The sequence below is a fragment of the Delphinus delphis genome, chromosome 1, assembly GCF_949987515.2.
Source record: "Delphinus delphis chromosome 1, mDelDel1.2, whole genome shotgun sequence".
NCBI lineage: Eukaryota > Metazoa > Chordata > Mammalia > Artiodactyla > Delphinidae > Delphinus > Delphinus delphis.
In genome coordinates this window covers 65,081,279-65,107,254 of record NC_082683.1, presented here as the reverse complement: position 1 = coordinate 65,107,254, position 25,976 = coordinate 65,081,279, and the positions used below count along the sequence as shown (strand labels likewise).

The following is a 25,976-nucleotide window of genomic DNA, read 5'->3' as shown; positions in this document are numbered from 1 at the left end:
TTAGTACTTGATTAATCATTTTATACGGGTATATTCATTGTTCATGTATTACAACACAGGGCCTGATATATGAAGATTCTCAACAAATATTTGTTGAATGAATCAATATGTCGATCTTGCCCCACCAACTGCAAGGTCTCGAAGACAGGGACCATGCTTTATAGATCTTCTGTATCCCCTTAGAGCTCTCAGCATGTAATAGGTGCTTTATGAATATTTGCTGACTGACTGGCTCTGGTATTTCTGTTGCAAGTCTGTCCTTACCTTCCTGTTGTTCTGCCCTCAGCCTGTGATTACACTGAAGAGGTTTCTGAGTCCTCAGGTCTGATTTCCCCACTGAGAACAGGCTGAGTCAGGTTGCTGACACACAGGCCTCTTTTTGCCAGTCCCTTTTGATTCTGTCTTTAAATCAGAACTAGGCCTTCTTATAGGGACAAATCCCTAGAGGAAGAGAGCAGGAGTCCTTAGGCTGGGGAAGAAGAGTCGGGGATTGAGAATTGCAAAACATAAAACTTTGGCCAGAAATAATTCTACAGAACTTGTTACTGGGCCTACCGAGTACATGTGAGGGAAAGGCCATTCTGTGTCTACTTTGTACTGTTTAAAGACAAGGGAAATATATGGCAATCATGATGCAAGAGTAAATGACTAGGGCCCACCTTCAAATGGCATGAAGTCTGCCAGTAGATCTAAAAAAAAAAAACAGAAATAACATTTGTATAATATAATAATGATTTGTATATACCATATAGCCAACATGGCAGAGACCAACAGTGACTAGTTTTCCAACTTCTCAAAGGAAAGTCTCATCTACTGAGAGGAAAGGGAGAACTGGGATAAGCAGACATCTCTATTATACTGTGCACCTCACAAATACACAGCAATACTTGGGAATGGCAGATGGTAGAATGTGCTCTTGCAGACTGGAAAGGCTTCAAGTTTTGCTCTCCTGGCTACAGTCTATAATGTTGCTGCTCAGAACTGTGGGAGATATGTACACAGTGTATCTAAGAATTATGGTCCTTAACAGCTCTTCCCAGACTTGCTTCTAGCTGGAGAGAGGGAAAATGATTGACAGCTGTATCCAAGGCATACTGATGTTTCACTGGACCAAAGAATGAGTTCAACACTGCACTGAGCAGTGGACTAGCTAAGATATAAATTTTTCCTTTATTAATATTTTATATGTATTTATTTGCCATTTCGTTGGCTTATATGCTTAGCAGGTTCTTTGTTTTAAATGCAGGTGATCCAAGGATACATGACCCACATTTCAAGGGGCCCGTTGTCAACAGGTAAGCAATTCTTTTCTCTGGAATGTATTTTTTAACCAACACAGAAAGCTTATTTTTTGGTATCATTTTCCGGTCAATGGAGAATTGTGTCTACTGTGAGGGAGAAATGACTTATTTTTAGCCTAAATGTCACCTAATTTATACAGGGTACAGGTAATAAATCTTTCCATGAGTCATAAATATCCTGTCCTGTTCAGCAAATGAACTGCCTTAATTTATGACTGAAGGGTTTGTTATTTCTGATAAAGAGAAGCCAAAAATGCTTTATAAGATTTAACCCCTTTGTGGAGAAGTAAACACATTCCAGTAGCTGTCTTATGCACCCGTTTACTCTGATTCACCACTGCAAGTGCAGAGTTGCTATGCCAACTTCTTCCACACAGGGTATTTGTGCTACTCAGCCTCCCAAAGCAGAGAGCTTTCTGAGAGGCAAACATTCACCAATTCATCACGTATGCTTTAGGATATTTTAAAATGCTCTAGGGAAGTGTGTACTTGTCTTAACTGGTGCTTCTCCTGCAAGGTTTCATAGCGTTTAAAAAGTATCCAATAGGGGCTTCCCTGGTGGCGCAGTGGTTGAGAGTCCGCTCTGCCGATGCGGGGGATGAGGGTTCGTGCCCCGGTCCGGGAGGATCCCACATGCCGCGGAGCGGCTGGAGCCCGCGCGTCCGGGGCCTGTGCTCCGCAACGGTAGAGGCCACAGCAGTGGGAGGCCCGCGTACCACAAAAAAGAGAAAAAAAAAAGTATCCAATAATTCATAGGCCTCTTTTATTATTATATTGTACCTTCTATTCCCAGGCTTTCTGCTAATCAAAAAGAGGTTTGCAGGGTAGAATGGCTAAAAATGAGGAGAAGATTAAGCTGTACGTAGCTGTTTTTCCACTTAGCATTGACTTTAATTTCTGGCAGTTGCATGTCATAATAAACTGTGTTGTGAAATAGTGATCAACACGCTTATTTGCACTTGCCAGCCATCAGCATGTGTATTAGCATTACTGTTATGTCTCTATAATATCCCAGCTTTAAACAAATGTGTATCTAGTTTATTCTAATTCTGTAAGAAGCCAAGTCATTTGTTTGGGTTACTCTTTCAAAGGTGTACCTATGCCCTCTTTAGAGTAAGTCTGAAATCTCTCTCATTCTCTCCATGGTAGCACCATGAATACATTTTGTTGTCCAGTGTACAAATAGCCTCATCTGATATGGAGGTTACTTTTATTGTACTTGGATTCATTTTATAATAACTAATTTGTATGAATGGAATCTAGCTTATTGGCCTCAAGGGACCTCTAGATATAATCTGGATTCAATAGTAGTAACAACAACAATAATAATAAGTGAACTGCCACATTTGGACAGATGAAATACAGATTACAGATGTGCCTTTTCTAGCCATAGAGAAGAAAGCAGAGCTCAGTCTGGCTGGCTGTAGGTGTGGGCAGGGAGGTGAAATCTCTTGTCTTCAGTTATTTAGAATTTAGTGATAGAACCATGCAGTCCAGGTAAAGTCTAAACAACTGTGATAAAGAGAATAATTTATTTTTACTAAGGACCTTTTGTGATGTCCTAGGTACCACAAAGGCCTTCAAAGGTGAAATGGTCATTGTGTATACATACCCCTCCCCCCAAATCTTCAATCCAAGAATGGAGAGAAGTATTGTAAAACCACAGGGGCTTAACTATAGGAAGACACAATTTGGCCCATTGGTAAATTCTCAGGCTGCAGGGGTCTATAATGCCTTTCCTGGGAAAATAATTGGGGTGTTTAAGGAGCAAGTGAGAAACCCCACCTTCTTCACATTACCTTTTGCTTACTATAACATTTTTTGCTTGCATAATGTCACTTTCCTTCTGAGAGATCCAGTCTTATCAGATATTCCGGCAGACCCTCACAGCACTGTCTGCTCATCATCCACCATGTTCTGTACACCTCTCTCAGTTTACAAGGACATCGTTTTGTGCCTAGTGACGACCCAACTGCAGTTGTTTCCAGGAGAGGTGAAGGAATGACGGTAATGCCACAGGAGAGATTAACTCAGTTTCTCATTTGTCCCCATCTACTAAGATAAGAATCGGACGTGTGGAAGCTATTGCCCCATAGTGTTGACCCAAAAAAAACAAACAGTCATTTTTTTTTTTTTTTTTTTTTGCGGGACGTGGGCCTCCCACTGTTGTGGCCTCTCCCGTTGTGGAGCACAGGCTCTGGACGTGCAGGCTCAGCGGCCATGGCTCACAGGCCCAGCCACTCCGCGGCATGTGGGGTCTTCCCGGACCAGGGCACGAACCCGTGTCCCCTGCATCGGCAGGCGGACTCTCAACCATTGCGCCACCAGGGAAGCCCCAAACAGCGATTTTGATAGCCCCTTTTGAAAGAATAGTTATCCAGTGCCTATGCTGTGTCCCCTGTATTCAACAGAATTTTAGCATTGGATTGAGGTGAGATTTGTAAAAGTTTAAGGGCTGCTCAGCACTGTTCTTGGCGGTACATTAGAGGGCAAAAATGAATGCACATAGAAAACTAAAAAATAAATCTCTTTTAGAAGGTTCTACATGAGAAATTCTCTTATAATTTTAGAACTAAGAAAAATTTTCATTTAATGGAGAGTTAATATACTTTCTCCTGTTAGATAAGGAGAACTGTAATCCATTGTTTCTCCTTTTGTCTTGACTTGTGGAAAGCCCACTGATACATTTAATTTCAATGCCAGCAACTACATTAGCCTTTGAGTTAAGCATTTCTTTTCAGAACTTTGAATTTCTATTTCTATTTTAATAATGCTATTGCATCCAGTTTTAAGTCATTTCATTTATATTCATTCTGAAAAGAGGCAGCATATAGGTGGACAGGTAAATAGAAATGAAAACCTTGGATGTTCCATAGTTGACTTTTTCCCCTTATCTACACACAAAGTAGGTGAAAGACATATGACTCAGACTAATCAAATTGGTAGGTTTCACAATGCTGAAAACAACTACTATTATAGAAGGTGGAAAATCTGTCTGGAATGTAATAAGATGCATTTATTTTTACCTGAGGCATCGGGGAGAGGTTAAACTCACTATCATGAAGGGATTCAAGGAGAGAATGAAGAGGAGTTTATTAGGGATGTTGTAGAGGGGATTCTTTCATATAAAGGAGTTAGACTAAATGACCTCTGAGTTCTTTCCAATCCTGAAATTCTATGACTCTGTGATTCAACATTTTTTATTGTTATAATTAACATACAATATTATGTTACTTTCAGGTATACAACATAGTGATTTGATATTTTTTATTCATTATGAAATGATCACAGTAAGTCTAGTTACCATCCATCACCATACAAAGTGAAAATATTATTGACTATATTCCCTATGTATATATTATATCCCTGTGACTTTTTTATAACTGGAGGTTTGTGCCCCAAAATGCCCTTCACCTATTTTGTTCTGTCCTTGCACACCCCTCCCCTCTGGCAACTATCAGTTTGTTCTCTGTATTTATGAGTCTGTTTCTGTTTTGTTTGTTCCTTTGTTTCTTAGATCCCACATATAAGTGAAATCATATGGTATTTGTTTTTCTCTAACTTATTTCACTTAGCATAGTACGTTCTAGGTCTCTCAATATTGCCACAATGGCAAGATTTCACTCTTTTATGGCTGAGTAATATTCCATTACACACACAGACACACACACACACCACACCACATCTTCTTTATCCATTCATATATTGAGGGACATTTAGGTTGCATCTGTGTCTTGGCTATTGTAAATAGTGCTGCAAAGAACATAGGGGTGTATATCTTTTTGAATTAGTGTTTTCATTTTCCTCAGTTAAATACCTTGAAGTGGAATTGCTGGATCATATGGTAGTTCTATTTTTAGTTCTTAAAGGAACCTCCATACTGTTTTCCATAGTGGCTGCACTAATTTACATTTCCACCAATAATTCACCAAGGTTCCCTTTTCTCCACATCCTTGCCAACACTTGTTTCTTGTCTTTTTGACCATAGCCATTCTGACAGGTGTGAGGTGGTATCTCACTGAGGTTTTGATTTGCATTTTCCTGTTGATTAGTGATGTTGAGTACCTTTTCATGTGATTGTTGGCCATCTGTCTTCTTTGGAGAAATGTCTATTCAGGGTTTCTGCCCATTTTTAAGTCAGGTTGTTTATTTTTTTGATATTGAATTGTATGAGTTGTTTATATATTTATATATCAACCCCTTATCACAAGTATTGTTTGCAAATATCTTCTCAATTTAGTAGGTTGCATTTTCATTTTGTTGGTGGTTTCCTTCACTGTGCAAAAACTTTTTAGTTTGATTTAGTCACATTAATTTATTTTTGTTTTTGTTGCTATTGGATATTTGGAGATACATCTAAAAAGATATTGCTAAGATCAATGTCAGAGAGGTTACTGCTTATGTTTTCTTCTAGGAGTTTTATGGTTTCAGATCTTTCATTTAAGTTTTTAATCCATTTTGATTTTATTTTGTATATGGTATGAAAAAGTTGTCTAGTTGGATTCTTTCACAATTAGCTGTCCAGTTTTCCCAACATCATTTATTGAAGAGACTGTTTCTTTCCATTGTACCTTCTTGCATCCTTTATTGTAGATTAACTGACCATATAGGAGTGGGTTTACTTCTGAGCTCTCTATTCTGTTCCATTCATCTATATGTCTGCTTTTGTGCTGGTATCATGCTGTTCTAATGACTATATCTTTGTAGTATAGTTTGAAATCAGGGAACATGATACTTCCATCTTGGTTCTTCTTTCTCAAGATTGCTTTGGCTATTTGGGGTCTTTTGTGGTTCCATACAAATTTTAGAATTATTTGTTCTAGTTCTGTGGAAAATACCATAGGTAATTTGAAAGGGGTTGTATTGAATCTGTGGATTGCTTTAGGTAATATGGACATTTTAATGATATTAATTCTTACAATCCATGAGCACAGAGTATCTTTCTGTTTATTTGTGTCATCTTCAATTTCTTTTATCAATGTCTTACAGTTTTCAGAGTAAAGGTCTTTTACTTCCTTTGTTAAATTTATTCGTAGATATTTTATTTGTTGAAGTAACAGTAAGTGGGATTGTTTTCTTCATTTCTAATGGTTCATTATTAGTGTATAGAAAAGAAACAGATTTCTGTTTATTAAATTTGTATCCTGCAACTTTACTGAACTCTTTTATTAGATTCGATAGTGCTTTGGTGAAGTCTTTAGGGTGTTCTATATGTAGTTATGTTGTCTGCAGATAGTAACAGTTTTATTTCTTCCCTTACAGTTTAACACCTTTTATTCCTTTTTCCTGTCTGGTTACCATGGCTAGGACTTCCAATACCATGCTGATTAAAAGTGGTAAGCATGGGCATCCTTGTCTTGTTCTTAATCTTAGAGGAAAATCTTTCATCTTTTTACTGTTGAGTACAGCGTTGGATGTGGATTTGTCATATATGGCCTCTATTATGTTGAGGTATGTTCCCTCTATACCCACTCTGTTGAGAGTGTTTATCATAAATGGATGTTGAATTTTGTCAAATGCTTTTTTTCTGCATCTACTGAGATGATCATATGATTTCTTACATTTGTTTCATTAATGTGATGTGTCACATTGACTGATTTGCAGCTATTGAACCATCCTTCAATCCCTGGAATAAATAAATCCCACTTGATCATGGTATATGATCATTTTAATGTATTGTTGTATTCAGTTTGCTGATATTTTTTTTGAAGATTTTTGCATCTATGTTCATCAGAGATATTGCCCTGTAATTTTCTCTCTGTGTGTGTGTGTGTGTGTGTGTGTGTGTGTGTGTGTGTGTGTGTCTTTGTCTGGTTTTGGTATCAGGGTAATGCGGACCTCATAGAATGAGTTTAGAAGTACTACCTCCTCTTCAATTTTCTGGGATAGCTTGAGAAGAATTGATAACTCTTCTTCAAATGTTTCATAGAATTCCCCTGTGAAGTTATCTGGTCCTGGAATTTTGTTTGGGAGTTTTTTTTTTTTATTAGTGTTTCAATATCATTACTAGTGATTGATCTGTTCAAATTTTCTATTTCTTCCTGGAAATAGAATCTTGGAAGTCTTGGAAGATTGTATGTTTCTAAGATGTACCCATTTCTTCTAGGTTGTCCAATTTGATGGCATATAACTGTTCATAGTGTTTCCCTATTTATTTTCTGTCTGGATGATTTATCTATTGATGTAAGTAGGGTATATAACTCCCCTACTGTTGTTGTATTACTATTTCTTTCTTTATGTCTGTTTATATTTTGCTTTACATATTCAGGTGCTCCTTTGTTGAGAAATGTTATATTCTCTTGTTGTACTGACCCCTTTATCATTATGTAATGCCCTTCTTTGTCTTTAGTTACAATCTTTTTTAAAAGTCTGTTTTGTCTGATATGAGTATGGCTACCCCAGCTTTCTTTTTGTTTCCATTTGCATGGAATATCCTTTTCTATCCCTTCACTTTCACTCTGTATGTGTCTTTAGAGCTGAGGTGAGTCCCCTGTAGCAACATATTAGGTGGGTCTTTTTTTTTTTTAAGCTACCCTATGTCTTTTGATTGAAGAATTTAATCCATTTGCATTTAAAGTGGTTATTGATAGGTATGTACTTATTGCCATTTTATTAATTGTTTTCTGGTTGTTTTTGTAGTTCTTCTCTGTTCTTGTCTTCTCTTGGTTACTTCTCTATGGTTTGATGGATTCCTTTAGTGTTATGTCTGGATTCCTTTCTCTTTATTTTTTGTGTATCTATTTTAAGTTTTTGGTTTGGTCATGAGGTTCATATACACCAACCTGTATACATGGCCGTGTATTTTAAGCTGATAGTCTTACGTTTGAAGGCATCTAAAAGCACTGCATTTTAACTCCCCCCTCACATTTTATATTTCTGAGATCATATTTTACATCTTTTTATTTTGTGTATCTTTTAACTACTCATTGTGGTTATAGTTGACTGTACTACACTTGCCTTTTAACTTTCAGGCTAGCTTTTTAAGTAGCTGATCTAACACATTTACTATATATTTGCCTTTACCAGTGAGTTTTTTTTCTTTCATGTATTTTAAAATTTCTATTCGGAAATAGAATAGAAATCTTCTATTCTGTTTTATTCTTTTCTTTTCCACTTAAAGAAGATCCTTTAAGATTTCTTGTAAGGGGGGTTTGGTGGTGATGAACTCCTTTATTTTAGCTTGTCTGGGAAACTCTTTATCTCTTTTAATTCTGAATTCTATAACCTTGCCAGATAGATTATTCTGGGCTGTAATTTTTTTTTCTTTCAACATTTTAAATATATCCTGCCACTCTCTTCTGGCCTTGTAAAGTTTCTGCTGAAAAATCAGCTGATAGCCTTATGGGGTTTTCCTTTTATGGGATTAGTTGTTTTTCTCTTGCTGCCTTTGAGATTCTCTCTTTAACTGTTTCCACTTTAATTATAATATATCTTGGGTTTATTACTTTGGGTTCATCTTGTTTGGGACTTTCTAGGCTTCCTGTACCTGGATGTCTTTTTCTTTCCCCAGGACAGGGAAGTTTTCACCCATTATGTCTTCAAATAAGTTTTCTGTCCATTTCTCTCTCTCTTCTTTTTCTGGGACCCCTATAATGCAAATGTTAGTATGCTTGATGTCTTCCTAGAAGTCCCTTAAACTCTCTTCATTTAAAGAAATTCTTTCTTCTCTTTGCTGTTCTGTTTGTGTGATTTCCACTATTCTTTCTCCAGTTAGCTGATCTACTGTTTTATATTATATAATCTGCTACCGATTCCCTCTTTCAGTTATTGGATTCTTCAGCTCTGATTGGTTCTGTCTTATGTTTTCTAAGTCTTTGTTGAAGATCTCACTGTATTTCTCCATTCTTCTCCTAAGTATAGTGAGCATCCTTCTGACCATCTCTATGTACTCTATGTCAGGTACATTACTTATCTCAGTTTCATTAGGATTTTTCCTAGGGTTTTATTTTGTTCTTTCATTTGGAACATATTCCTCTGTCTCCTCATTTTGTTTGACGCTTGGTGTGTGTTTCTATGCATCAGGCAGAACAGCTACCTCTCCTAGTCCTGAAGGAGTAGCCTTGTGTGGGACTGTCTCCTCTGTAGACTATTTGTACCTGGTAGCTTTGATAGGCTAACTGGAGCTGGAGCAGGTTTGAGCTGGGTGAAGTCTTAGGTTGCATTGTACCAAGGCTGCCTTGGCAGGTTGGCAGGAGTTAGAGTGGGCATGGGTTGGGGACAGTCCTGAAGCCACCTTGGTGGGGCCACTAGAACAGGAGCAGTCTCTGGCTGGGGGCAGTCCCTGGGTGTGCCATGTTGAGGCCACCTTGGCGGGATGGCTGGAGCTGGGGTGGGTGTGGACCAGGGGGAGTTCTGGGGGTGATTCAAACAATGACACTTGCCAGTGCCCCTTACATCAGAGAGAGTTCCTGCAATTCTCTGCCAGTTTGGCAGAGACTCTAAAGTTGGTAAATGGATTTCTTTTCCACATAATCCAGGTGCCCTTTAAACTGGTGTGTTTTTTGGTTTGTTTGGTTTTTGTTTTTTGCCGTGTCTCAGGATGGGTGAGTCTGCGCTCAGGTCCCTCAGTAATATCTGTCCCTGTTGCAGGTTGTGGGGTCAGGGGTTTCTGTGGATATTGTTTCTGTGGATATTGTTTCTGTGGATATTGTGGATATTGTTTCTCTGTGTTTCCTACAAATTTCTACATGGTCCTTCACTTGTAGAGCTGTTCAATCAGCCCTCACGAGGAATTGCTCTCTAGGTAGGTATAGATTCGGTGTGTTTGTGGGAGGAGGTGATTTCAGTATCTCTCTATCACACCATCTTGAATCTCTTTCTGTCTCTGTGATTCAACTTTTAATGCCAAAGCAGAGAAGGAAGAGTTCAGCTTCTGCCTACGTGATGCACACATACAGCTCTATGTTGATGCTCACCACAAACTTTTGTAATTTCTAAAGTGCCATTATTAAGTAGACATCTCAAATTATTGTGACAACATTATGCTGTCTCCTAAATTTATGCAGCTCTCATGAACTTTTTGTTCATTTTGAAATAATTGGTATGCTTCTTGTCACTGTAGATGGAACTTGAATGTCTAAACGTCGGGTCCATCATGGGAAAATGTGAGGAAAAGTTTATTGAAAAAAGTACACAAAGGTTAATAAAAAATGTAGACCCCATGTTGTAAAAATGGAAGAGGTTAAAAATCATTTTGACTTGTAAAATAGTTTGAAATAAAAGGCCTATATCCATAGCACTCCTTCGAAAACTTCTAAATAATGTCAAAATGTGGAAGGAAATAAAAATAAATAATTTCCCTGAATGGCTAATTCTTGACAATGCAAATGTGAGTTGAAGATGTTCTCTAAACCTGACATTTATTTGCCTCATTCTGAATGGAGCAAATGGCCTAATGTGATCAATTATTTATCAGTGTGACTCTTTACTACAGGAAGATGTGGACTAACACATCTTTAAAATTCATAGCCTATCCCTTGTATTCCTCAGTATGTGAGCTTGTTCTTTTTTTATGTTTTTGCACTTTAAAGAGTCACCACCTACAAATTATTCCTAATGATGAAAATAATCGACCTAAAAATACTATTAAACGTTGCAAGCACCTTTAAATCAAAAGATTTAAAGAAAAGTATTCATTAACCGTGTGCTTGTTATGCGTCCGGCAATGTGCTAGGTGCTAGAAATACAAAGATGAACTGAGCAAAGTTCCTGTTTAACAGAGCTTGCAGTCTAGTAGGAAGAGTAGTTGATAAAATGATTAATGTGGTATGTACAAAAACAGAGTTATTTACATGGGCTCTGGAAGCAAAGAAGAGTGTGCACTAGGCGTAAGGGAAAGGGGAATCTGGAAAAACCTCAGAGTAGAGGTGACCCTTGAGCTGGTTCTTGAAAACGTTCCAAGAAAAGTCAGCAGCACACATCAAAGTACACAAGCCTGAGAAAAATTGTCCTAGAAATGGTTTGGTGTATGCCCAGCATGTGCATGTGTGGGTGGTGGAGGCATGAAGGTCAGGATGTGGTGGAGAGCAAGGATGCTGAAGAGGTAACAATGAGCAAAATCACCAAGGACTTATTCAACATACCAATGTGTTTGGCATTTTATTCTATAGACTCAGAGGAGACATTGAAGAATTTTAAGTAAGAAATCGACAGAATGCAATTTGAACTGTAGAAGCTTTTGTTTAGCAAGGACTTGAGAACACTACTCTGTACAAGATCTCTGGTGAGCACTGGGGACACAAACCTCCTAGAAATGATCCCAAGCTTCACAATTTGTCCTTGTTCTGTTGTGTGTGTTTGCGTTAGAGAAGTGGGGGAGAGGAGTGCTGTGGTCAAATCGAAGACTGCAGTGTAGTGAGGTAAACACTACGTAGAGGTGCAGGTTGCAACAGAAGCACTAGGGAGAGAATAAATCATGTGGCGGGAGTGGCACTGCTTGCCTGATGTGGTCATTCCTGAGGGGGATTGAAGGACCTGTAAAGGTTTTGCTTCATGTAGGGAAGAGCAAGGAGTAACTCAGAGAGAGCCAGATGTGTGAAGGAAGAGACCTTGCATGATTCATGTTAGAGTGTTGTAAGTACTTACAGTAGTAGGAGGGAGAGTATGGTTGGGAGATTAAGTTGCATAGGTAGCAAGAGCCCAGATAGCAAAGGACATTGTATATCCTAAGGCAAGGAATTTGAACTTTATTCTAAAGGGCATGAGGTGAATGGCAAGCCTCTTATTGCTCTTAATCAGTGGAGTTGCAAGGTTAAATTTGCTTTAGTTGTCTCTACGTGCCATTTCTCCTTTCTCCCCTTCATCACATTCTCTCCAGTAGAGATTTATTCCCCACTCTCCTCAAATTGATTTTGAAAATGTCACCAGTGACTTCCATCTTGCCAAGTGTAGTGGGGCGACGTCTTTTATTTTAACTTCACAGCAGCGTTTGACAAAGGTGACCACTCTCTCCTTTTTGAAACACTTTTCTCTTGGCTTCTGTGACATCATATTCACCTGATACTTCTTCCACCTCACTGGCACCTCCTTTATAGTCTTCTTCTCTGGCTCCTCAATCCCTGCTTGATCTCCAAACGTGGGAGTGCCTTGGTCCTCGTCCTTCACTCTTCTTTTTCTCTAGTCTACTTTTAGACTAGGCCAATGACTTTAAATACTATCTATATGTCAATGACACACAAGCTTTATATCTCTAGCAATGAATCTTCCATTGACCTCCATATTTCTTTATTCAACTGCCTTCTTGACTTCTCTGTTTGAATTCATAGTATTCACACTTAATTTGACCAAACAGAACTCTTGCTTCCTGTTCCCACTCCAAAGCTCTAAAACCTCCTCCCCCAGTCTTTTCCATTTCAGAAAATGACACCAATATCCCCACCCTGTTTTACTCAAATTATAGGTCCTTGGCTTCCTCTTTTTCTCCCCTCATCTCTCACATTCAATCCATCAAAAAGTCTTATTGGCTTTAGCTCCAAAATATTTGTATATGCCCAAGCCACCTACTTCTCCATCTTTCCTACTTTCACCCTCATCCATGGCACTGTATATCCTGTCAGTACTTTAGCACTGGACTATAGAATGGTCTTCCTTCTCTCCTTGTTTTTCTATAATCCATTCTACATACAAAACTCTGAGTTTTCAAATCATGCACTAATCATAGCTCTTCTCCTTAATACATTTTCAATAGCTTTCCATACCATTTAAATTAAACTCAAACTCGTGTCCTACATGAGTGCCCTCTGTGTGACTCACATCATCCCCTACCAATCTCTCTCTCTCTCTCTCTCTCTCTCTCTCTCTCTTTATCCTCTTATTGTAGCCATGCTTGCCTTCTTCTCATTTCTTGAAGATTTTAAACTTGCATGCATCCTGGGGACTTTGTATTTGTTATTCCTCTGCCTGAAATACGTGGACCCCAGACCTTTGCATGACTGTCTCCCTCTTGTCATCTAGCTCTTAACTGCCATTGCCCGAGAGCTCTTCCTGACAACCCCAGTCTTCCGATCACTATCTACCACATCATTTAATTGTATTTTCTTTATAGTATTTATCACTATTGAAAGTTTCCTTATTCATTTTTTTCTTACACAATTAATATCCTGTCTAAAATATCAGGTCTGTGAGAAGCAAGAACCTTGGCTGTTTCATTCATCAGTGTGTCCCATGGGGTTAGAAAAGCCCCTGACACATAATATATACCTGTTGAATGACTAAATGAACTATTATCCTAGCTTTAAAACCAAGGATATCCTGGAGAGTATAGAAACTAGTTGAAATGAAGGCAGGACACCATTTAGAAGATAATTTCAGTAATCTAGCTGACAAATGATTAAAACCTAGACTAAGGCAGTGGCTCTAAGAGAGAAGAAATCTAAGATGTAATAAGAAGGCAGAAATCTACAAGGCTTTAGGACAGATTGTATTCAATATGTTGGGGGTAAAAGAGAGAATCTAGCATGACTGTGCCTAATAACTAGCTGGATTGCAGTTACATTCACCAAGGTAGGGAACACATGAGGAGGGGCAGGAATGATGGTTATGAAGGGCAGAGAAAATCATGAGTTTAGGTTTTGAAATGTTGAGTTTGAAATGCCTATGCACTATCCAGGGCAGAATATTTAGTAGAGAGTCAGAAATATACTTCTGAATCTCTTTGAAATATCGATATATTTCTTTTAACTAAAATAAGTATCTAAATAAAAGGGAAAATTTGAAAGAATGTTAAAATCTAATAGAAAAATGTGTAAGTTTTCTCTTCTGAGAAATGCTTCCTGATCATCCCTAGACTGAACTTCGGTACCTTCCTTGGTGCTCTCAGAGTACTCTGTGTGCTTAGAATACTGTGTTGTAATTAGTTGTTTGCTTGGATGGATGGAATGGGGGTGGTGGGAAGGATGTCCAAGAGGGAAGGGATATATATATACATATAGCTGATTCACTTCATTGTACAACAGAAACTAACGCAACATTGTAAAGCAGCTATCTCCCAATTAAAAAACACAAAACATGAGTTCTCCCAAGTAGGGCTGCACATAACAGACTTGTAAATAACAGTTTCGATCATGTTATACCCCCATTCAAATTTCATCAATGAGTTCCTGCTGCCTAAAAGTTAACTCCAAATGCTTTAACATGATATTAAAATCGCAACACAAATTTGTCTTAACGTACCTGCCTAAACTACACTCTCTCTGGGGTTTCTAAACCCTTGAACTCTCTGTTGAGCCAAACCAGTTGTGTTCATTTCTGCAAGGTCTGAAAATTGATTTTGTCCGTGTCCTAGAATTATTCTAATTCAGGTATGATGACTGGTACTAACAAAGCTCACAAGAGACTGATATATAAAGCCAGAATGTTAATGCAATCATTTACATTGAGAAATTTAATTGCTGAGAAGACCTGATGTTCCTTTTGGCCTGACCAGCACATTGTTCCCTTTAGGCAAACTATACAAGAAACCTAATTATCAAAAGGTTGCTGGCTGAATGTATAGTCAGTACACGGAAATTACATGAGTGGAATGGCTAATGGCATCAGGCTCTGCTAGCCTGTGATGTCTATCAGCAGAGCAGGATCATCCCCACATTGGATCCTCATATCAATCCTTCATAACCTGGAGGGTACTCAGATGGGCAGAGCTGTTTGATCATCATTTGCACGTCTCTTTAGATTTGTTAATAAATTCAAGAAGTTTGAAATCAAGGCTTGCTGGACTGGGAGGCTTAGTCTCATTGAGGTGACTGTGTACATTAATTATGTGTTGAGTCATAGTTTAACTCTCAAAAGCAGTATTATTTTCTATACTCTCACATTTTGGGGAAGCATCTTCTTGTCACCTCAAGTGATAGTCTTCCTTGCTCCATGGCCCTGCTTGGGAACCACCTCCTCCGCCCCCAGCTTCAGAGTGCCTTCCCTCCGATGAAATCCTGCAGCTTTTGCTGTAGGTGATATACAGCACATAATATTTGTGACTGCTCTTTAGCTTTTGGTATTCGTGTATTGTCTTGTCATCTGCTTTGTAATTCCCTTGGAGGACAGAGGTCAGCATGCAGTGTGTGTGTAAGTAATTATTGATGAGCCTGTCTTTTTTTTCTCTTCTCAATGTAGCACTAGTTAGAGCACCTACTCTTTGGATGGCATTCTGTTGTAAGGAACGGAGTTATTTCTTCCATGGCTGTGCTTAAAAATGTCAAGATTCTTTTCATTTGCATCCTCTTTCAGATGAGTTTTCTGTTAAAAAAATAAACAAACAAATAAATCCGATCTCCATGTCCTGAGAAGATAGTGCATGACCTTTATTACCGGGTGCCAATTGTAGCAGTTTGGACTTTACTTTTCCAGACTCGGATCACAGGTCAAGCAAGTGGTCATAACATTTTAATGAATTTTCTCTGACACAAAAAGAATGAGATAAACAGAATAAGCTGACTTTTTGCATTGGCACCTGTAAATCTTTGACCTGTTTTGACACAGCATATTTAAATCCACACTGTGTACAATGTCATGCCCTCTGTGGATGCTTCATAAAAACTAATTGAATTGAAAAATAGTCTGAGATGTATTTCATAAGTTCTAGTAATGCAAATAGCTCAGAGAACTCTGACACTACTTTTCTATTACCTGATCATCTCATTTAGGAATTCAAGCTCCTATATCATACCAGTGTCATCTGAAAATTGTGTAGGATTTGGATAGCTTCTAATAGGCAAGAGTGTTAATAATGACTTTAAAGTCTTGAAATTTAAATCTATAAGTGAAGCTTCACTTATATGTGATGACTGTTTTGCCTCTAATGTGACTGTGCTATGGTCATTATCCAGCTTCTTTTGAGGGTCGCCTTTGTATTCATCCATAAGTTCTATGTCACACTGCTTCCTCCCTATCCTTGTTTTCTTTCATTCCTTAAACAAATATTTGTAGTACACCTTACTCTATGCTAATAATTATGCTAGTTGGTTATAATACAAAGATAGGATGTCCTTGTCCACAAGGAATTAGTAAATAGTAGAAGAGATAGGCAATGGAAGAGACTTCACAGTTCAACGTGGGAAGTACCGCTGTGGAAGAGAGAACAAAGGACCTGGCTCTGGGTGGTGGATGCCTTATATGGCTGCAATTCCAAAGATTAATATTCATTTATTCTCACTCAACAAATATTTACTGATCATCTGTTATGTGCCCTGTCTCCTCTAGGCATTAGAGATAGTGATGAGCAAGATAGGCAAAGCGCCTGTTCTCCTGGAAGGGGGAAGAGACGGGGCAGGTAACATCTGAGAAATGAACATGACAGTTTCGTAAGATGATAAATATGAAGAAGAAAATAAAACAGGGTGATGTGATAGTACCTAGCTGGGGTGTGTGTGGGAGCACTAATTTAGATTTGGTGATCAGGGAAGACCTCTCTATGGAGGTGACAACTGAAATGAGACTTGAATGCTAAGGAGCAGCCAGCCATGCAAAGATTAAGAACAGTGCATTTCAGATAGAGGAAAAACAAAGTGTAAAATCCCTTAGGCAGGGATTTTAAGCTTCGTGTGCTCAAGGAGCCAAAAGAAGGCCAGTGTAAGGGCAGCATGGTGGATGGGGGCAGGGGAGTGGGGAATGGGTTGGTAGGAGATCCCTGCAAGCACATTCTAGTAAGTGCAATGGAAAAGCCATTGGAGAAGGTTTTAGTAGGAGAGTAAGTTAATCTAATATATTTTAAAAACTTATTCTGACTGCTGTGTGGAGGATGGATTTTAAGAGTCCAAATGCAGGAGCAGGGAGATCAATAGGAAGCTTTTGCCGTCATCTAAGTGAAGGAGTCAGTGACTTGGCATAGGGTGGCAGTAGTGAAGATGGAGAGACGTGAATAGATTCAAGATATGTTCTGGTGTCAGTGCTTATTGATATGAAAGGTGAGGGAAAGAAAGAAGTCAAGGATAACTGCTAGATTTGTGACATGAACAGTTAGGTGTATGACGATCCCCTATCCTAAGAATGGAAAGATTAGGGGAGGTGCAGGTGTGCTGATTCAGAAATCAAGACTTCTGTTCGGCTGTGTTAAGTTTGAGAGGCAGAGTAGATATCCATGTGATGATGCTCTCTGTGAGCCTGGAGGTCAGTGGAGAATAAAGCGAGGGAGGGAGATTGAGAGTTGGGGGTCACTGGCATTTAGATAATATTTAAAGCCAAGTGTCTGGGTGAGATCACTTAGGAGGGTAGAGAAGAGGCCCAAGGGCAAAACTCCAGATTTGACAACATTTGGAGGTCAAGCAGAGGTGGAGGAGCCAGCAAAGGAGCCCTCAGTGAGTTAGGAAAAGCCAAAAGAATGCAATGTTGTAGAAACTAAGAGAAGTGTCATAAGAAGAGTTTGGTTTTTGTTTGTTTATTTGTAAAGTTACCAACTGTGTTGACAGCTTTGAGAAGTCAAGCAAGGTGAAGACTGAGAAGTGACCACTGGATTTGGCACCATGAAAGTCATCGGTGACCTCATCACAAATAGGGCTACTAGAGACAACTCTTTCAATAAGTTTTATTGGGGGATGAGGGGAATCTGGGATAAAAGTAGAGTTTTATGGAAGATGGAAGACACTAGAACATGATAGTGTGTGGTGCTGGAGATGATCCAGGACACTGATGATGCAAGGGAAAGGGGAACTATGGACATGAAGTACTGAAGATAGACTCCAGAACACAATTGGAGAGTCTGGCCTTTGGTAGGAACAGGGATTCCTAGTCCGTAGTGTAAGATGGTAAGCAGGGAATAGACGAGAGAGATATCGAGTGTTGATAGTTTTGGTGATGAAAAGAAGAGAGATCCTTACTGCTTGCTTTTGAATTCTCAATGAACTATGGGGTAAGGTTATCAGGCAGGGATGGGCTGGTGGTGGTGGCAGCAGCAGGCCCAGGTGTATGAGGATTGAGAGGAGAAAGGATGAACAATCATTTTGGAGAGTAAGGCAATAAACATACATATATGATTAATGCAGAGTATATACATATATACTGCATTTCCCATACAGAAAATATCATTCTAGTCTTAGACTTAAGAGAACCTAAAAGTTGGCCACTGTTCTGATGGAGCATAAAAAGTTTTAGACACATATTAGACACCAGAAGATCCTGAGGTAGCTGGACTTGAGAGACAGTACCCTGGGGTGCTTCACAAAGGAGGGTCTGGGAGAATATTTGGAAGGAACATGCTATCAGAGGAGACTGGAAAAGCATGTACCTTGCAAAGCAGATTTGCTTAGCTAGATTGGAAAGCAGAAGCTAATATAACATATAGCTGAAAAATAGAGGGGGCCGGGCCTATGTATGAAATATTGTTAGGATTTCATTTCAGTTATAACAGAGAAGGGAAAATAGAAGAGGTTTAGGCAGATTCCAGATCATACATTAATTTATTCCTTCATTCATAACTCTTATCTGTTATGTACTGTGGGGCGTACAGAAATGAACGACACAGACTATGCTCTCAGTAAACTTGAAATTTAAACTCCTAGCTTTAATATAAAAAATTAATGACCTGCTCAATAGAGGTATAAGCACAATTCAGGGGGACAAAGTAAAATGAGTAAAATGAATAATTATTCCTGATTGGAAGGACCAGGAAATGTTTCTTGAGGGTATTATTTAAGCTGGACCTTGCAGGAAGAGAATCAGATAGAGAATGAAGGAGAATCAGACTCATGGAGGCATGTGTTGCAGATTGGCTTCTCCACAAGCAGATGCTGAGATGGAGTTTGGGGTGCAAGCTCTCTGATAAGGATCAACACCTGTGAAAAGAAGGAGAAGGAAGTGGGATTACACAGAGGGTGATATCAGCCTGTTACCAGATCCCACAAAACCTCAGCCCACATTTCAGGGAGCTCTGGAATACTGCCCTGCCCAGGGATCTGGAGTAACTTTGAAATGGCTGCATATTAATGAGCCCACCTGACTCAGTCCCTGATTTGTCAGCTTCCCTGGAGGGGTGAAGTGGTGGAAGTGGACCCTGAAGGTGCTGGAAGCTAGAAGCTGTCTGCAGCCACACTCACCATAGCCAGGCAGCAAGTTCTTCCTTGAAGGGGAGCCTGGGTGGCACACATCTTGGTGTGGGCTGTAGAGTGTGAGTGCATGGCATGTCCCATCATGCTCCAGAAGAATTGAAACAGAGACTAGGGCAAAAGACACTTGGGGAATAAAACTGGACAGATCGTTTGGGATTATGGTTTGAAAGGCATATATGAGGATTGGGACTTTTTTTTTCCCTATGGGGGTCTTAAGGGAATTAAGTAGGGCTATATAATGATCGAGTGCTCTGCTTTCAGGAAAGAACCCCAGGTAATGAACCTAGGGCAGCAGAACCTCTTAGAAATAATAGTTGTCATAGAACACAGCTGCCTAATGAATTTGGTAGTGGGGGCAAAGGGCAGGGAAGACCACACACTGTGTCCACTGTCATTTGGATCCCTTGTTCTTGGATAACAGTGTCCTTGATGGTTCATTCAGAACAGACATCTACCCCTTCACCTTTACTCTGATCACAACTAAAATGTTTCTAGGGGACCCGTATCCCCTCTTTTTGGAGAAGCTAATTTATTACCATATATTATACTTGTATCAGAAAAACATACCTGTGTCAGAAGCATATATTAGCATATATTCTTCGAATATCGTTGCGCCTAGGCTGTTTTGCCATTGAATGGATTTGTTTTCCATTTGCTCTCAATCCATCATTATATATATTTTAAATGTGAATTCTTTTGGCAGGGGGAATGGGGAGAGAGACCATTTTTCTATTTAAAAATTAGAGGTAGTTTGTGTCCAGCCAGAGCAGGAGACCAGTGAATGGGTACAGTCGGGAAGCCAGCAGGGGTGGGAAGCAGCAGGCAGCTTACAAGGGCTTGGGCCCTGGGGTGTGGCACCCACTTGTGACTGGGCTGTGGAATGTGAAATGAGGGCCCTTGAGGCAATGCTAGTAGCAGCATCCCATTATTGAATTTCTAAGTCATTCAGAAACCAGCAGTGTGGAACAAGGTTACCAAGTCAAAATAGAAGCACGGACTCGAGAGTATAAAGATAATATCAGGAAGCAGAAAGGCCAGGCCTGCAAGAATACCCTTCATTCACTAGCATGCCACTTTAATTGCATCTTAATGTAAGGACCGTGCAGGGCTTTGCTGCCAAGGTTATTTTCTAGTTAGACCTGTGAGGAAAAATTACTGACGAAATAATATCAAATTTTATCTGGGTATTGGTATTTAATTTAAGTCTTTTCCAAATTGTGTATTAGTTTTCAAATGATTATTTTGCTTGGTTAGTTAAATAAGGATTTATATAAATAGTGTATGCAACTATCAGTTAAATGTTGCTTGAGATGCTTTCCTAGTTTGGTCATGAAGCCATCACTCAGGCACGACCCTTCACTCAATATGAGCTTGCCCAAATTCCACATATAGTGTCTGACAGAAAAGGAATAACTTTTTTTTTTTAGGAATAACTTTTTATTACTAACCTTATAAACCCAAATGAATAAAGTGACAACAGACCTCACAGCTGTACATTTTTAAAGTATGGGCATGATAAAACTTCCTAACACATATCAGACTGTCATTTAGATTTCATTTATTTGTTAAAAATTTATCCAAGATGTCATTGTGTTTCATGACTTTTGATCATAAACATCACTTTTCATGCTTTGGACTTTTGAATTCGGATCATTATGAGTTTATTTCAAACTAGAAGTCAATTTATTTGGTGAATGTCTTTAAGAACCAATTTCTTCATGTTGGCAAAGTTGTGGCCCTGCAAATTATAATTTATCTTATGTTTTTGGTAATTTGTTGTATATTCTTCACAGGATTCTTTCTGTCAGACATAGTAAAAAAAAAATAAAGCTAAAAATCAATGCTAAAAATTAAAAGAAAATAAGTAATAGTTGCTAAAAATTTAAGTTAAAATAATCTACATCAGAGTTGATGGTCTCCATGTGTTATATTTCTTAATGTTTCCTTCCTGAAAACACTCTATTGTAATGTGCATTAACATTTTATAGGTCCCTCTTACATAGAAGGGAAAGTTTGCCGCCTGCAATAAGTGGCGAAGGTACTGTTATTTTATAGTTGTGCGTTTGATACCGCAATTTGTTTTCTCAAATTTCAGGTTTCACAGTTACAACCACATAATCCATCTCCATATGCATTATCCATAATTTAATTTTGTCCTGTTCAATAAAAGAGGGAATGAAACTCCATCTCCCCCTTCCTGCAAAAGGTTTGATTCCCTATCCCACTGCCATCCATTCCTCCCTAAAACCCTCATTTTGATGTTTGTATATAATATTTGTACTGAGTTTATGAATTTATTCAATGCTCTTGGTTTCCCTAAATTAGCTATGAGAGTGTTGATGTACTGTTTATTGATTCTATGATCTATTTTGGATTAGTAAACTGTGTTTAAACTTCTGTGCCATCTGTATCATTTGCTATTCATTTGGGGAGTTAATACTAACACAAATAAACTTTAGAGAGTTGTTTAGTGCTTAACCATGATGGTGATTGTAAGACCAATGGGATTTCCAGTTATAGAAGAGAAAGCTCAGTCAAGTGCTAAAAATCAGATTTAACGTAGGAGAGAGCTTTTGAAGTGAGCCTGGAAAGACGGGTAAGATGAGAATTTTTAAAGAAAAGGACAAAGTATTCCAAGTTAAGAAATATCTATAATAAAGGCAAGGAGTCTTCATTCAGCATGTGGAATACTGTCCTAAGCATAGGGCTTCAGCTCATCTAAGTTTCCTGAATGAATATATGTCTATCTATCTGAATATATATATATATATAAAATATATGAATATATATACATATTTGAGTTCAATTTGCATTAGAAGCTGGCCCAAGTATTGATGAAACAACTTGTTTGACTGAGTTGTACCCGCTTTGAACTGGTCCAGTTCTTTCATTGGATTGAGCATATTGAATAATTGTCTTGATATTAAGTAGATATAGTCTCAGCATCCTTAATGAGGAACACAGTAATTTTCTCTCACTATTCCTGATTAACTTTTGTTGCCCACGTGTGCCAAAATGAGAGAAGTCCTTTGGCCACAATCCTTGGTCTGAGACTTACTTTTTAATTCCCTTAAAAATCAGAAGCTGGTATGACATACGCTGAATGGTTTTTACATCCCTGGGAATGTTCAGAGTAAAATAAAAATATGTTATTTACTACTTAGAATAGCCATAGAAAGTGTTCTGTTTTAACAAATTTATTTATTTACTTAATTAGTAATACACGGGGCATGGGTAAATGATTCAAACAGCCCAGAAAAGGCATAGAGTCCCTAGTACCTCAGAATCCTGCCTCAGAGATGGCAAGTATTATCAATGCCTTGTATATCCTTTCAAATAAACGTATGCATTTAAAAGTATATATTTGTGTCTATATACATATATATATATATATATGTATCTGTATATCCCTTTCTTTATATAAATAAAAGCATGCTATAATAGCATTCTATGCACACAATATATTTGGGAAATCAATTCATCAGTATATACAGAGCAGTCGTAGAAATTTGAAGAGAGGTCTTGAAGAAAATATTTGACTCTTAAAATTTTATTATTATTATTCGTACAATTCAAAGAAATATGTCTTCATTACCCGTCTCTGTCTTCTACTCACATATAAAGGTCAAGTCCACATGTTCCCTTTCTAACTCTTAGCCCTAGTTGTTCTCTGGCAGAATTCATTGCTCTCTTGTCTGTGTTCTCTAAATAATTTATATATGATACATACTCTGTTTGTGACCCTGATCATACTGAAGATTTTTTTGTTTTCTTGTTTATCTGTTTTTATCCATGAATAGATTGTGAGTTTCCTTAAACTTTTCTTTCTCTGAATCCTCATTCCCTAGTACAGAGTCTGGTATATAATAGGTACTCAATAAATATTTGCCTGATTTAAAAAAAAGTGTGAGATGCTTACCTTTCACTGCTCATAGAATCCATATTTTTTTCCTCGTTGTTGTTATTCTTTGGTATTTAACTTGAATACTTATCTCCCCAATGATAACTTTTTTAAACCATGGAGCAGGAAAAGAATTAAGGTGAAAAATAAAACAAATATGTCACCTGGAAATATTTATACAATGCACATTTTATGAACTTATATGAGCAAAATAAATGATCCTTTCCATTTGTGTTAAGAATTCCTGAAGAAAGGCTGATAATGGCCAAAATAAATCTGCAACCTTCAGCCTTGAGCAATTGCCTGTAGATGTGTTTGCATATACACTTCTTGAACCTACTGCATGATGTATGCACGCATTTGTGTAATGTTCACAAAGATGCTTCATGTCATTACTTCTAAAATCTTCACGTTTGGCTTAGTCAAGCAGACTTCTTTGATAGCATCATGGATTCTGTTGCCATGCTATAAGACAACAGTGCTATATTTTCATCTATCTATGCTCTGTTCATTTATATCATCTTCCCTTGCTTGCAATATTTAATAGACCTTTTGGTGTAAATGCAAATAGTTGAAAGAATTATTTTTTATTTGTTCATATTACAGAGCTTGTGGTTCTGTTTTTAACATCCTTACCCAAAGCGTGAGCATTTTTCTTCATTTTGCTTTGAAGATCATTTAAGACATCTTTAAACTGCCTCATTATGTCTTTCAGAAATACAGTTCTCATATAACAACTAATCAGGAAATTCAAAGTTTTTTGAAATATGTTAGGAAAAACAGATGTTTGCTATTTAAAGTACTGCAGATGATTATTTCTTTTTCTAGTCAAAAGATGTTCATATCCACTAAATAAATGTATTGTCTTTAAGTGTGCACCCTTCTGTGTCACAGTGGTGGGAAGTCTTCACTGCTAGAGTTAGAAATGAAATGTTCTAAATGTTCTAATGTTCTGCTTAGCTTTTCATTTTGCACAGTAGGAAAGCTTGGGCTGGGAAAACATCAGTAAATTTCACTCTTCTCAGCCTAACATGAAAAATAAACAATGGAAATAGCAGTTGTTGGCTCGTTGCTATGAAATATTAGCATACTGAATGAGTTCAATAGCTTTTTTTTTTAAAAACCCAAAATAAGCTTAGCTGATTTTATAGAAAACTAAACCTAACAGATAAATGTAGATGTTAACAGTTAAGCAACTGAGCTAATGAAGCCAAATCTAAGGAAGTAGAAGTAAGAAGAATTGTTCGAACATGTATTATAATTACGCATTGAATTCAACTACAGAATTTAAAAGGTTTAAATTGAATTCAACAACTATATAATTTAATACTTTCGTTGAAACAATCATAATAATTTCCCATTTATCTTTAAAAGAAATTTAGAGTTTGTTTGGCTCAGCATTCTGTTTTGGGATTGCAGGCCTGGATAGGTGGAAAGGCTTAACCAAGATTACCTGATGACTTGGTGGCAAAGCTGGGGTTTGAATCTGGGTCTCCAGGTTATGAGTCTAGAGTTCTCCTGTATTTCTTCAACATACAGGAAATATGCCACTTTTAATTTCTTGGCAGTATTTTGTTTTTCTTTTTGGCGGGTGGGGAAGCAAGCTGAGAGTGAGAGGAAAACCATATTTATGCAATGGACGGAGGAAGAAGAAAAAAGGTGAGACTGGTTAGAAGATGGGAGGAACTTTGGGAGCACAAAAACATCCATTAGAGAATATACTTGTGCTTCTGGCATATGGTGTACAGTGTGTGTCCTCTTCTCTGCCTCCCCCATGAACACTTCAGCAAACATTTGTTCCTCAACTCCATTGTAGAGTTGGATCACTTTTGATGGACGTGACTAAAATGCTGAGGATAACCTCTGAGTGGATGGGGTCAAGAGCCCAGACTGTCATGTGAAAGACTGTCACATGTATTTATTTGTGGGATTATTTGAATAAGTCTCTTCTCTAAACTATGAGCTCTACAAGAATAAGCCATGGGCCTCATGTTCACCATTGTATCTTTAATACTGTGTATATTGCCTGGCATGTAATACATGCATAATACGTTATTTGAAATCTGTTAGGACACAAATATAAGATGACTACATCTTTGCAAAGGATATGTATCAGGCACTTGATCTTCAGGGTGGTTTAATCTCAGGACAACTCTACAAGGTGTTTATTTCTAACTGCCAATATAGATTAGGGAGCTGAAACTTGGGGATAGCAAGTCACTATACAAGGGCACACACCTCATTAGTGGCAAAGCTGGTATACGGAAAGAATGCTAGGGCTATGTGACTTCAAATATCATAGCTGGGGGTCAGTTCAAGATGACAGCATAGGAAGACCCTGAAGTCACCCCTCCCACAGAAACACTGAATCTACACCTACATATAGAGCAATTCCTCCTGAAGAAGAACTGAGGGCTGATTGAACAGCTTCTGTACAACAATAGAGGGACCACATAGAGATGGATAGGAAAGACAGAGACGTGGTATTGACAGGAACCCCACCCCTGATGCAGTGATCTGCAGTAAAGAGGGGTAGCACTGAAGGGCTCGTGTTCAGACTTACACACTCGGGGACACAGTGAAAAAACAATGATTTAAAGGGCACCTAGACCATACATGAAGGAAACCCATTTACTAAACCTAGAGTGTCTGCCAAATGGGCAGGGAACTGCATGAACTCTCGCCAGGGCTGGAAGTCCTGGAAAGTCGCACTTTTTTGTGTTCTTCCTCCACCTTGATGAT

The 25,976-nt window shown here is 38.3% G+C and overlaps 1 protein-coding gene across 2 annotated transcripts in view; it reads left to right on the top strand.

The window, feature by feature from the left end:
• Positions 1–25,976, top strand: part of SLC44A5 (solute carrier family 44 member 5) — a 379,083-nt gene that overhangs the window by 210,540 nt on the left and 142,567 nt on the right. For both annotated transcript variants that reach the window (XM_060023840.1, XM_060023841.1), the window contains exon 2: positions 1,247–1,295. In XM_060023840.1, the coding sequence (XP_059879823.1) occupies positions 1,247–1,295 (49 nt within the window). The remainder of the gene's footprint in view (positions 1–1,246; positions 1,296–25,976) is intronic.